The following is an 11,603-nucleotide window of genomic DNA, read 5'->3' as shown; positions in this document are numbered from 1 at the left end:
TATCTTTTTTTGTGGACTTATAAATCCCTAATTTCATTTTATCAGTGTTTATATGAAAATGTCATGTCTAATCGTGTTGCAGACAATGTACGTTGTTATCAATGACAATAAAGATCATTCTAATTCAATAAACCAGCCCATTTTTCTTCATAACGTGTAAGTCCTGTTTGTTGATCAGTGAACATTTGTCTTGTAACATAGCCTGCAACGTTGCCCAACACAGGGGTCTCTTTTTTGCTACCAATTAGTACAAGGAGCACCAAGTTTGATTTGCATTTCTGGAAAAAACCCCACGACCCTACTGAGGATAAGCGGTGCAGCTGATGAGATGAGAATTTGAACCAAGGTGACAAATAGCAGCACATTAGTAACAATAAGAGGCGCGATCGTGTATTTTTTTAAATGGAATTTATGTCATTACTGACACACCATCTACAGCTGTGTTCTGTCATGCTATAGAATTGCAATGTATTGGCTATTTTAAGGTACACTACTTTGACTCCACAAGAAGACGTAACTTACCTTTGGACTGAATGAGGCAAAGGTTCACGGCCATGTCTGAATCTTAAACAAAAACGCATTTATTGCATTGCATACTAATGTAATCTCTTCATTTTATAGGGTACAATTATTTAATAATAGCTCAGGAGGTAGAGCAATCGTTTTAGGATTAAGGGATCACAGTTCGAATCCCGGCTTGTTACATGTCGAAGTGTCCTTGGGTAAGACACTGAACCCCCAATACCCCCAATAAGCAGGTTAGCGCCTTACATGGCTGCACAGATCACGGCCGCTATTGGGAAATGTGAAGCACAATGTAAAGCGCTTTGGGAAGTCATTGACTTGAAAAGCGCTATATAAATGCAGATCATTTCATTTCATTTCATTTGAACCTAAATTTAGCCTCCTCTGATACTTGGCACAAATATTTGTTCATACGTGTGATACTCAAAGCCACAGCAGAATTTGCACAGGATGTGGATAATAGAGGAATGGTAAATTACACTTACCCTTATTTCAGAAAATGTGAGCAAAAACACAAGTGAAACTTTAATCATTAATGAAATAAACTAAACAAAACATTCAAAAAATAACAACATTTTCATAACTCAGTTTCCACTTAAAACTCACGTTTTTGCACCTGATGCCAATCCGAACTAAAAACATATCATCCACAAATGTTTGCTTGAAAGATGTTTTCAAATAAATTATGTGATGTTCTTTACACAAAGTGTTTTTAATCAATTTGTCAAAATTTTTCTTTTAAAACAATGGGACAATAAACGTAAAAAAAAAAATCACAAAAGTTTAGCTATTGGGCAATATAACTTCGTCCTTAGCTGAAACACTCAGCAATGAAACTTTTAAACAATTTAAAATCATGAACACTTTTTAACACATTAAGTTTGCGAGATGAACCACGTTAAATTGTGATTCCTTCACATATTTAGAGCTTTTTTTCTAACTTGATGTGAATCACTCTCAAAATGTTACCGTTCCTTTTACCGTGCTTTTTACATATCCTTACAAGCAGAGAAAAGTGTAGAAACATGAATTTAAATTCAACATAACACAAAAAAAGCACTCTCGCATGTTGTTCAGTGTGTGCGCATGAGAGAAAGCAAGAACTAACTTTGGATGGAACCTTCTATAAGCTCCCTAGAGTGTTTTGTTATCTGGGCCGGTGGTTAGCAAGAAGGAAATCTTTGTCTTTGCATGTCAGGCAAAGTTTGAGGTTCCTGAAGGACCCACCGGCAGAGTAAAAAGCCCACATGCCCATCAAGAACAAGATGAAGTAGGTTGGAACCAAACTAGCAACATACTCCGGGTTCTGGAAGGTCTGTAAAATAAAAAGAAAAGAAAAGACGGATCAACTAAATGACATTTCAAAAACAACCATTCAACTTCAAACTCCAACACAGCCTGGGCCCAGATGCCAGACAAACATAGCACAGACATGAGTGGGGATTCCACGGTGTAAAATAAAAATCTAAATTTCTTTACCTATTATTTCTTTTAATAAAATATTATATCGGTATGATAGTGATGTATTTTTACCGAGTATTCAATTCGATGTTTGTTTTTTAACGGGGTGGAAGTTTATTTTTAGTACCACTAGGATGCACTAAATATTACAAACTGTCCCTTTAAATTAAATAGTTTAAAAATTTGTGTTGGTGGGGTGTTATCTCTTTGGCTGTTATGTTCCTGTATAGGTAGAGCAATACATTAGCTGTCATTGATGTAAAAATGAAGCCGATTTGTTACTTTACGTATGAACTCTGATCCCTGATGTCTTTCTGAAAAAAATCAACTAAGCCAAAATAAAGTTAGAGAAAAGAAGTATATATCCTTAGCTTGAACAATGGAGGTTAACACAAATTGAGTTGAAGATTACAGTGATTAAAAGCAGCCTATGCTTAAACCTAACTTTTAAAGTAAATCAACAAATTTATTCATAAAAGTAAGCATAGATGGCCTTTACTACAAACTGTATGCAAAGTTTAAAATAGGGCAAAGTTTTAAAGGTTTTTTTGAGTCAAAAGGTTGCTGAACCATAATGTAGCCCAGCTTCTATTGCTTACATGGTGTGAGTATAATACATGCAGTGTCTCGATTTTTCCGATTTTATTTTTTTCCTGTTTCCAATTTGTATGTGGAAAGATACGGTATGTATGTGATTTTGCATTTTAAAGGCTTTAACATAAGCCCCGACCCCACTGCGCCCACTGCTTACCAGACAGGAGACGACAAGGTGGCTGATAACAACAGCAGCAACTGCCCACCACTGTTGCTTCTCACAGGCGTCAAAAAAGACCACACCCCAGAACATGTGGAGAAGGATAATGGCCATTGTCATGAACGCTACGGAAAGAAAAGTATCCTTTAATAGAGTGAACAACCATATGTGTTTTGTTTTCAGTTTAAGGGTTTGACCTTGAGGTCCATCTGTATTTTCCTGACTATTAGGCATACCAAATTATAAAGCGCACTTCCCGAAAAATTGTCTTTTGTCCTATGTTTTTCATACACAAGCGCGTCGGACTATAAGGCGCATGAAATTGAGACTACAGTAAGAAATACCATGTTTGTGTTTAAATGTTGGCTCCTACTAGACTTATGGTATACAAGAGTGCAATGATTGATCAACTGATAAGTGTTGCTGACAAAATACCCAAAACATTGTATGCTACTGGAATCAAACCCGACTGGCAGCAGTGAGAGCACTTATATTTACTCACTAGACCACCAGTGATACAGGTGACACGAGGAAAGACATTGCATTTTATTAAATTAACACACTGTTTTTACTCACTGTGCCAGAAACACTGATTTGCATAGTGCATTTTGCTCTGCATTCTGATATGTTAGTCTCATCACTTATGTGGTTGCGGTTTATTATGTGTTCATACGTAAAAGAGATTGTATAGTATTTGGTTGCAAAACTATTGTCTGTTGATTGCAGCCTGGTCATCCTGAAAGGGGTTTTACCACATGTGTGGCCTCTTGTCAATGTTTCTTTATTTTACTCAAGCTGAGGTGTTTGAGTTTTTCCTTGCCCTAGTCTGTGCAGCCCTTTGATACTTACTATGATTAAAAGGTTACACAAATAAACATGACTCGGTTTTCTACCTACTCTAACATTCACTGGTGAAGAAGTAGAGAGACTGTTTAACCTAACAGAATGCACTATGTAAATCTAGCACCGTGGCAGAAAATAGTGTTATAAAGAGATAAGCACCGATGCCTTTTAGTGTCATCTGAACCACTGGAAATACAGTGCTAAAGTCTCAGTGGTCTCTTCAACTAACCAGGAAAAAAATCCTGTTGCATACAATAATTCACGATTTTGATCAGCAATTAAAATTGATTGATCAATCATTAAAGACGACAATTAGGGATTTTTAGATACGCCTTATACTAAAAAAAAATACAGCAATTCATTACTGTGATAATCCGTTTTATACAACAAAAGTTATTCTCCTAGGTCAAAAGATTAAGAACTAAGGATCGACCAATATGGGTTTCTTGGGAGCCGATACCGATTAGTAGAATAAAGAAAAGGGCGATAACCGATATTTGGAGCCAATATCCATTTTGCTGTAAAAGCTTAAAAATTGGCATAAAAACTAATAAAGCAAAAAGAAACAAAAAATATTTGCTATCGATTCAAATAAAATATTAATAACGGTCTGAAAACTATTACATTTAATAAATTAGAATTTCAACACAACTAACATGACTAATCCTTTACTTTACCATGGCTAATAAGTGTGCTATCCTCTGTAGTCTCCCATAGCCACACATCACAATAGAATTGAAGCGTGTCTTACTTTGCAGACAGTCAATAGGGGAGTCAGATTTTAAAATTATTCAAACATTTGTTTACACAGAGAAATCCAATAAAACCAGGCTCTCATTCACAATGGTGCTGTAGTTACAGTGATCAGTGAACAACTATGTGTAATAAACATATTACAATAAGGCTACTATAGCTTGCCATATAAAGCCTACTTGTGTACATTTAGTCGTGGTCATGACTATACTAGAGTTAAGCTACATTGGGTCGCCTCCAGTGTTGGTGACGTTAGCATGAATATGTCTTAATAAACTAATTATAAAGACGAGGATCACTTTTTTGTTTAAATCATGCCAATCAAATTTTAATAATAAGCACATTATACAAATTAGTGATTCCTTGCACTTTGACGACATTTACTCGACGTTTGAGTCAAGGGTCGTCACAAAAGGGTGTTGAAAGAAAAAAGATAGTGATTGCAAATGTAAAAATTATTTGCGACAGCCCTAACTCCAGTCTGCAGTCTGTAACTGTCCACAGTGCAGAGTTGGGACAGATTCCTGCTTCAGTGGCTACGCACCCGGTCGCTTTAAAATCAGAAGGCTCGGGTGGGTAACGCCATACAGAGAAGGCAGGAGAGGAAGAAAAAGGCTCAGCTCAGCTGTTGGTCGGCATTATGGTTAATAATCAGCTCGTTGAATGAATAAAAAAGCTATTACCGATATCCGTCAAATTCACAAATATCGGTGCTCATAATCAGCCTGCCCAATAATCAGATGACCTCTATTAAGAACCCCTTGTATACAGTACGGTCATGCAATATTAAAGAAAAGTTATACCAGAAGACAAAAAGTAATGCTGTGAGTCTCCGTGGATCCCGATAGTTCCAGGGCCAACCGAGTCTGCCAGAATGTTTACCACAGAAAATGCGCCACTCATAAATCCAAAACCAAGGCCAGACACTGAAACAGAACACAAGCAAAACAAAAGCTGACATGATACCAAATACAATTATGACACAATGCATTTGATCGTAATGCTTAAAAATATTAGGATTTTGTGAAGTGTGAAAAGAAAATGAAAAAATGCAGTCCATCTGAAAAGTCATGTTTATAAAAGTATAAAAGAATACTGGTCAATGAGTAGTATCCCAAGTACTTAAAGTAAACAGAAAATGCGTTTTATTACAATCTTAGAAGCGTACCATAGGCCAGTTGTCGTATGGAGATTGGCATAGTCTCCTCTTGACTGAGGGTGAGGAGCCCTTCATTTGCTTTCCTACGGACACAAATCATCTCAGCATCTTGGTAAATACCAGGGTACAATAGGGATCATACATGTATGCAAGTAGACAGAAATTGTGTACCACAACAGATTAAAAAGAAGTCTTAAAATGTCTTTGTTCCGGGGGAAAGTATTGATATGTGCAATAATTAGCTAAGCACCTTAGTTCCCAGAAATTATTACCTATTCACATTATTACCATGAGAAATAGATATGGAAAGGTTGCAGAGCACCACAACTGACTGCTTCCATTCTATAGGCAGTGTCCATGTACATGCAGAAAATAATGCTTACTATTTGTTACACACCAGCTGTTCCGTAGTTCATTGTGAATTAGGCATAACACGCCTTAAGCAAAGTATATTTGACGGCATACCTTTCTATAGACCCTGTTTGAGCAATTCCAATTAGAGCTGCAACGATAAGTCGACGTTGTCCACAAAAATCGATAATAGAAATACTCGACCTTCAAATTCATTCGCGACAATTGAAAGGCACTTCTACATGAATACAATCCCAGCTGAGATTTGCAAAAAAGCAATAGCCAAAAGCATCTCATTTGTCTGGAGCGGTAACAAACTCAGAAACTGAGGCGTCAGTACAAATATTCGAAATTTTAGGAGCATTTTAATCCGGAAACAGCCAATAAAAACACTACTAACAAAGTTTGCAAAGCAGACCTTGAGTATCATAGCGGTAGATCGGTAAAGCACAAAAATGTAAACAGCACGTCGGACTTTTGAAGAAAATGGAGACCGACTCGCTTCGGTAAAATTCAAGTAACGTACAAGGCAATACAGGTTTTATTAAATGGATTAAACATTTTATACATGTATATTTTGGTAGAAGAGAGTTAGAGCATTACACCAGACCTTGCATGACAAACGTATATAAAATTAAATCCATGCAGTCCGAAGAACAAACGTCAGTTGTTAAAAGACGGGCGTCAGTTGCTTAAACTGTTTTATTTCAAACTGTTAAAGACCGTTAAGAGCTTTTGTTAGAGTTTGCGGTTGATCACTGGTTGTATTTCACACTGAATTTTCTAATGTGCCTCGTCTTTGTTTACAGGGATAAAATGTTTACTTGATTTTGATGTATTATTGAGTTATCTGTCCCTAAAAAATAGACCGATGTTTATTTATGTCTCTACTGACTGAGCACAGTGCCTGATTGGTGTACATTTCATTTTTGTACAAATGTTCAATAAAAGATGTATTTTTCATTCATCCACTTTTCTTGGGTTCAATATATATGCCATATAATAAAATCACTTTCATTTTAAATACAAGAAAAAAAATTATTAGTCTACTAATTGTTTTAGTGGTCGTTGACTAGTCGACTATTAGAAAAGTAGTTAGTTGCAGCCTTCTTCCCAATATTCCGTTCACCAAGTTTGGTGCCAGGCCAAATCAATTGTGAGTGAACAGCTCCACATTCTACACATTACTCAGGAGTGTCCAAACTTTTCGGAAAGCCGGACAGATTTGGTAAGTTGAAAATGTGTGAGGGCCAACTATTAGGACTGGCATTCTTTGAACAGTCCCTGATAAATCCACCCTCCCTGAAAGGTTTGCAGTGCTTGGCAATCAGCGTCGCAACCTTATAGCTCGCTTTTTGCTGCATTTTCAATTGACCCGTAGTCATCATGTTTCATCTGTAAGTGTCTCTTCATATTGTATTCTTTGAAAACAGCCACAGTCTCTTGGCAAATTAGGCAGATGCAGATTTTTCAGATATCACTGAAAAAATACACCAATTTCCACCACTTATCCTGGAAGTGGCGGCCCTCATTCAACTCTTTTCTTTTTAATTTACAGCCACTATGTCGGAAATGGGGTGGGCTAAAATTCTCACAGAAAGGGGCAAGGGCAAGTGGCCAAAGGGCCACTGTCATCATCTGGTGAAATAGTGAATTATTCTTTTTTTTGTACAAATTTATTTTATACTCCAGTCAACATTACTGGCGGGCCACATATAATTAATTCTATGACAGAGGTTGCGGGTCAGTAAAAATTTGATCACGGGCTGTTACTGGACGGACTTTGGACATGCCTGTTCTAACTGAATGGAATATAACTTACTTCAGGAGCTTGTAGTAAGCAAAGCGGAAGGTCTCCTGCAGGAGGACAGACAGCACCACACCAAAGATGAGGAGGCCTTTCTGCTGGGCCGCACTGTCCTTATTACTTATCTGAACAGAGATGAACCAAACCAGAGAGGATAGCAGGAGAGAAACAAGCCAAAAGAAAGCTCTGGTGGAGAGAAAAAAATATATACAATAATTCAAAAACACTATAGCACTTCATCTCTTAAATGCTGATTTTGTGTATTTTCCGATGATTCTAAAATGTTTAATTCAGTTAAAAATGTATGTCATTAAACTGCATGCATAAAGAAATGTCTTTCTTTAATTCGCTTTAATTGATGTTATATTATGAAGTAACAACTTTTCTAAAAAAACAGCTTAACAGAATATGGTTAAACACAAATTTTATTGCTTGATCCAAACAATATAATTCACAAATGGTACCACACTGTGAGCTTATGGAAGTGTTTTGTGTCGAACACTGTTGGCAAAGTACTGGCTAAGGTGGTACCATGGTTGTAGGGGTAACCTTTTTTTTGTTGTGTCTTGAGTAAGTACAGCCTGGTGGCGCCCATCCCTCTCCTGGCCGATTCATATCATCATATATTTTGGTTTAAGGAGAGTGCCAAGTTTGCTCTAAATGGCTGTGAAGCCGACAATTTAATCAGTTGAGTGAGAACCTACATTTAGTTTCCTAGGTGAGTGTTTATATACAGTATATATTTATATATATATCATTAATATGACTTACTGTTTTCAGGCGGGCCGAATCATAAAAGAATGTCGAGTCCCAACTTTTTAGCTTTGTTTTTAGTATGGTACGTAACCATTCAGCCTACGTTGGTAAACTATCCTACCGTATGTCACTAAAAGTAAGTACACCCCGCACATTTCATTATAATGTTAAATTGGACAACACTGAATAAGCATTGCTTTGACACCATGAAAGGTAGTCTCTACAGAAATGTGAGGGGTGAACTCACTTTTGTGAAATACTGTACATAATATAATTACGAATTACACGGTATCTTTTCTAAACACAACATATTTATTCACAAACAATGAAGAGAAAAGGGATTTTGACGATTGGCATGAACTGATTTATTTGAGCAGTTTAGTGAAAGCAATTTTACACTTGAACCAACTCACCATGTTGGTGGGTTTACATGGCATGGTGTAGTCACTACTACACTGTAGTGCAACCATAAACAATGCTGCAAGGAACAAGAGAGGATACAAGCTACAGAGACTCAGTCACCAAACTCCACCTAAGATGTTTAGGAAATGCACTTTTATATGATAGTTCATGTATTGTGATTTTTATTAAAATCAATATTTTTTCAAGGTACAGTATGTAATATTTAGCACCTCCTACTGGTACAAAAAGCTTATCAGTAAGAAAAAAAAAAGACTACACTGTCTTGAATACTAGGCAAAAATACATGAATTATCATACCAATGTTAATCTATGTTAAAATCATTGGTCGAGAAATTAGTATTTCTTTTAAACCATGAAATCCCCACTTAAGCCCCCGGTGTGTCTGTCCGGCAGGATGCCGCCACACTGTACCTTGTACAACTGGCCCTAGCTCGTACCAGACAACACAGTGCCATCTAGTGGTCAAATACTACACATTGGGGCATTAGGAATACCATTGTATTTATCACCACACACTTTTATCTAACGTTGTACTAAGTTGTAATGGAACATTATGGGAAATACTTCAGCGAAAACCACGCTCTACAACCGGGTATATTGAATAAAAACAGTGTGATGATAAGGTAAAAATGGAATGCCTTTTCCTAAGTTATCTAGATCCCTAGTGATCTAGTGGATTTGAGTTTGGTCGGGCCGCGTGAATATAGTCATACATTAAACCGCTCCTTTGTACAAGAAGATTTGCCCACTCCTGACACAATGGAAGGCGTTTGTCGTTGAGGGGAGAAACACAGCATAACCGCACTCTGCTAACATGCTAGTCTCAAAAAAGAGCAACAAAGGCCACGCTTATACGTTCAGGCAGTCTCGGCAAAACATTACTCACCCTGCTATAAGAAAGATAACCCTCAGAGGTTCCCGAGCGATGGTAAACACGAACAGAGCAATGGCAGGGCCGAAGGCGATGAAGGTACAACCAAAAAACACCGCCGCAGTCATCTTGGGCACTTTTTGGTGAATGTACAGAAAACCGAGCGACCCGGCGGGTTTTGTTGTCGTATGTACAAGAGTTAGTGGGCACTTTTTAGAATGAATTCGCCTTCTGGTGTTTGTAAACGAGAACAGTTTCTACTTCCGCCTGTTTCAGGCTTCTCTCGTGATGTCGCGTGATTTTAGGAAAAAAAAACGCACCTTTGAAACTTTATTGACAAATATTGACAATCGCATACCCTCACTCCTGTACCTTCACATTTAATATTAGTGTTTATCTACCTATCTCTTTGCATGAAAAATGTTGTTGAATATTTACTCTAGCTCATGTTTAGGACTAGAAAGCAGTTAAAAATCAGCTTTGATTTTCCTAAGATGTATCAGAGCATTGGTCCAAAAAACAGTTACGCCGTGCCAAACGTAATGCAAGTATGTTAGATAATGCATAAGAATAATTAATTGGTGAACGTTTTTATCTTTACTACAAATTCTACAAAAGGGATAAATTTTATTGCTTAAGCTTTATAAAGTATTCGTGGTTACTTTTCTTGCGTTACATATAATACCTGGTTCTAATGATTAGATTACATGATGTTTACATGATAAAGTGTTTAGATAGTCAAGGCCACGGGACCAAGATAAACCCCGGCCTTCTTTTGTCAGCCTTTTTCTTCCTTTTGTTTTGTCAATTGTTCATCAAAGCTTTTGGTGTCATGATTACTGATGTGAAGCACCTGTGCCCGCTCCTTTGGCACCAACTCCCTCTGACTCTGATTGGCTCCCTGTCCCTATTTAAACCCACTCCTTTCTGTCCGCCGTTGTCAGTCTGTCTGCGAATCTTAGTGTATACTAGGCAAGCCTTTTTCGACCCTGACTCCCACTTGTCCTGTTTTTGCTCCCGTCTGTCTCCGGCTACGATCCGTTCTGATCTTTACCACGTCTGCTCTCCCGTCCCGACTTACGACCCGATTTTGATCTCGACCACGTCTGCTCCCCCGTCCTGGCTTATAACTCGCTTCCGACCCGACTACGTTTTTGCTCTCCTGTCCCGGCTACTGACCCGTTTTTTTCTGTTCCCGACACCGCCATCGCTCGCCACGGAAGATCCACTTCCGCGTTCAGAGCGACCTGCTTCCCGTGTCCAGCGATCACCAGATCGTGGGCGCAACCCTTTCTCTTTGTTCTAATAAAACTTGTGAGAAACGCTACGCAAGTGGGTCCTGTTCCTATTCTGGTCTCTGACATTTGGTTCTGCAATCATTGTATTTTTGTATATTGCATCTGAAAAGTGGAAAAAAATAAAATCTAAATCAATCATAAGCTGTTGGTATAATTCACAAACTAGTGTTAGTGGACAGCTCCTAGTGGTTTTATAATTAAGCAAAAATACATGAACTTTCATAAAAACGTGCATTGTTTTAAATACTAGGTCAAAAAAATTTGCATTCCTTTTACATGCACCTCATCTGAACGGAGCTGACTGACATGGCTCTCCACCATCTTCCTGTTAAGCTTTTGTTGTATTTCGAAAGTAGATTTTTTTGGGTGTGTATTTCTGTAGTGTTTTCATAGTATCTTAGTATTATTCCAGTCGTTTTATGATTATATTTTTGTAGTATTAATGTAGTATTATTTTTTGTATTTTTCTACTATCTCTGTTGTATTTTGAAGTGGTTCCATATAAGAATCGTTGTTGTATATCTGTAGTATTTCTTGTGTCCCTTTTTATCTAGAGGGACACAACCATGACCAATTTAGGTGCAGGGGTGCCTAACTTGTTT

General features: G+C 37.6%; 1 protein-coding gene across 1 annotated transcript; it reads right to left on the bottom strand.

The window, feature by feature from the left end:
• Nucleotides 1-1,037: 1,037 nt before the first annotated feature.
• On the bottom strand, nt 1,038-10,462 carry aph1b (aph-1B gamma-secretase subunit). Its single transcript, XM_088334165.1, has 6 exons — nt 9,719-10,462; nt 7,669-7,839; nt 5,505-5,578; nt 5,140-5,262; nt 2,738-2,865; nt 1,038-1,840 (listed from the first exon to the last, which is right to left on the bottom strand). The coding sequence occupies exons 1-6, from the start codon at nt 9,829-9,831 to the stop codon at nt 1,673-1,675; spliced, it is 777 nt and encodes a 258-aa protein (XP_088190291.1). The 5' UTR covers nt 9,832-10,462; the 3' UTR covers nt 1,038-1,672.
• Between the last annotated feature and the right edge of the window lie 1,141 nt (nt 10,463-11,603).

Source organism: Urocampus carinirostris, chromosome 4, assembly GCF_059441175.1.
Source record: "Urocampus carinirostris isolate Australia breed hairy pipefish chromosome 4, RoL_Ucar_1.0, whole genome shotgun sequence".
NCBI lineage: Eukaryota > Metazoa > Chordata > Actinopteri > Syngnathiformes > Syngnathidae > Urocampus > Urocampus carinirostris.
Note: the sequence above shows the minus strand (reverse complement) of the source record. Positions and strands in the feature narration are given on the sequence as shown.

Coding starts and splice junctions, on each gene's coding strand:
- aph1b (XM_088334165.1), bottom strand. CDS start 9,831: ATGACTGCGGCGGTGTTTTTTGGTTGTACCTTCATCGCCTTCGGCCCT. Junction 2,866..5,139: donor GCATTACTTTTTGTCTTCTG/GTATAACTTTTC, acceptor TTCTTTCCGTAG/CGTTCATGACAATGGCCATT. Junction 1,841..2,737: donor ACCTTGTCGTCTCCTGTCTG/GTAAGCAGTGGG, acceptor TTTATTTTACAG/ACCTTCCAGAACCCGGAGTA.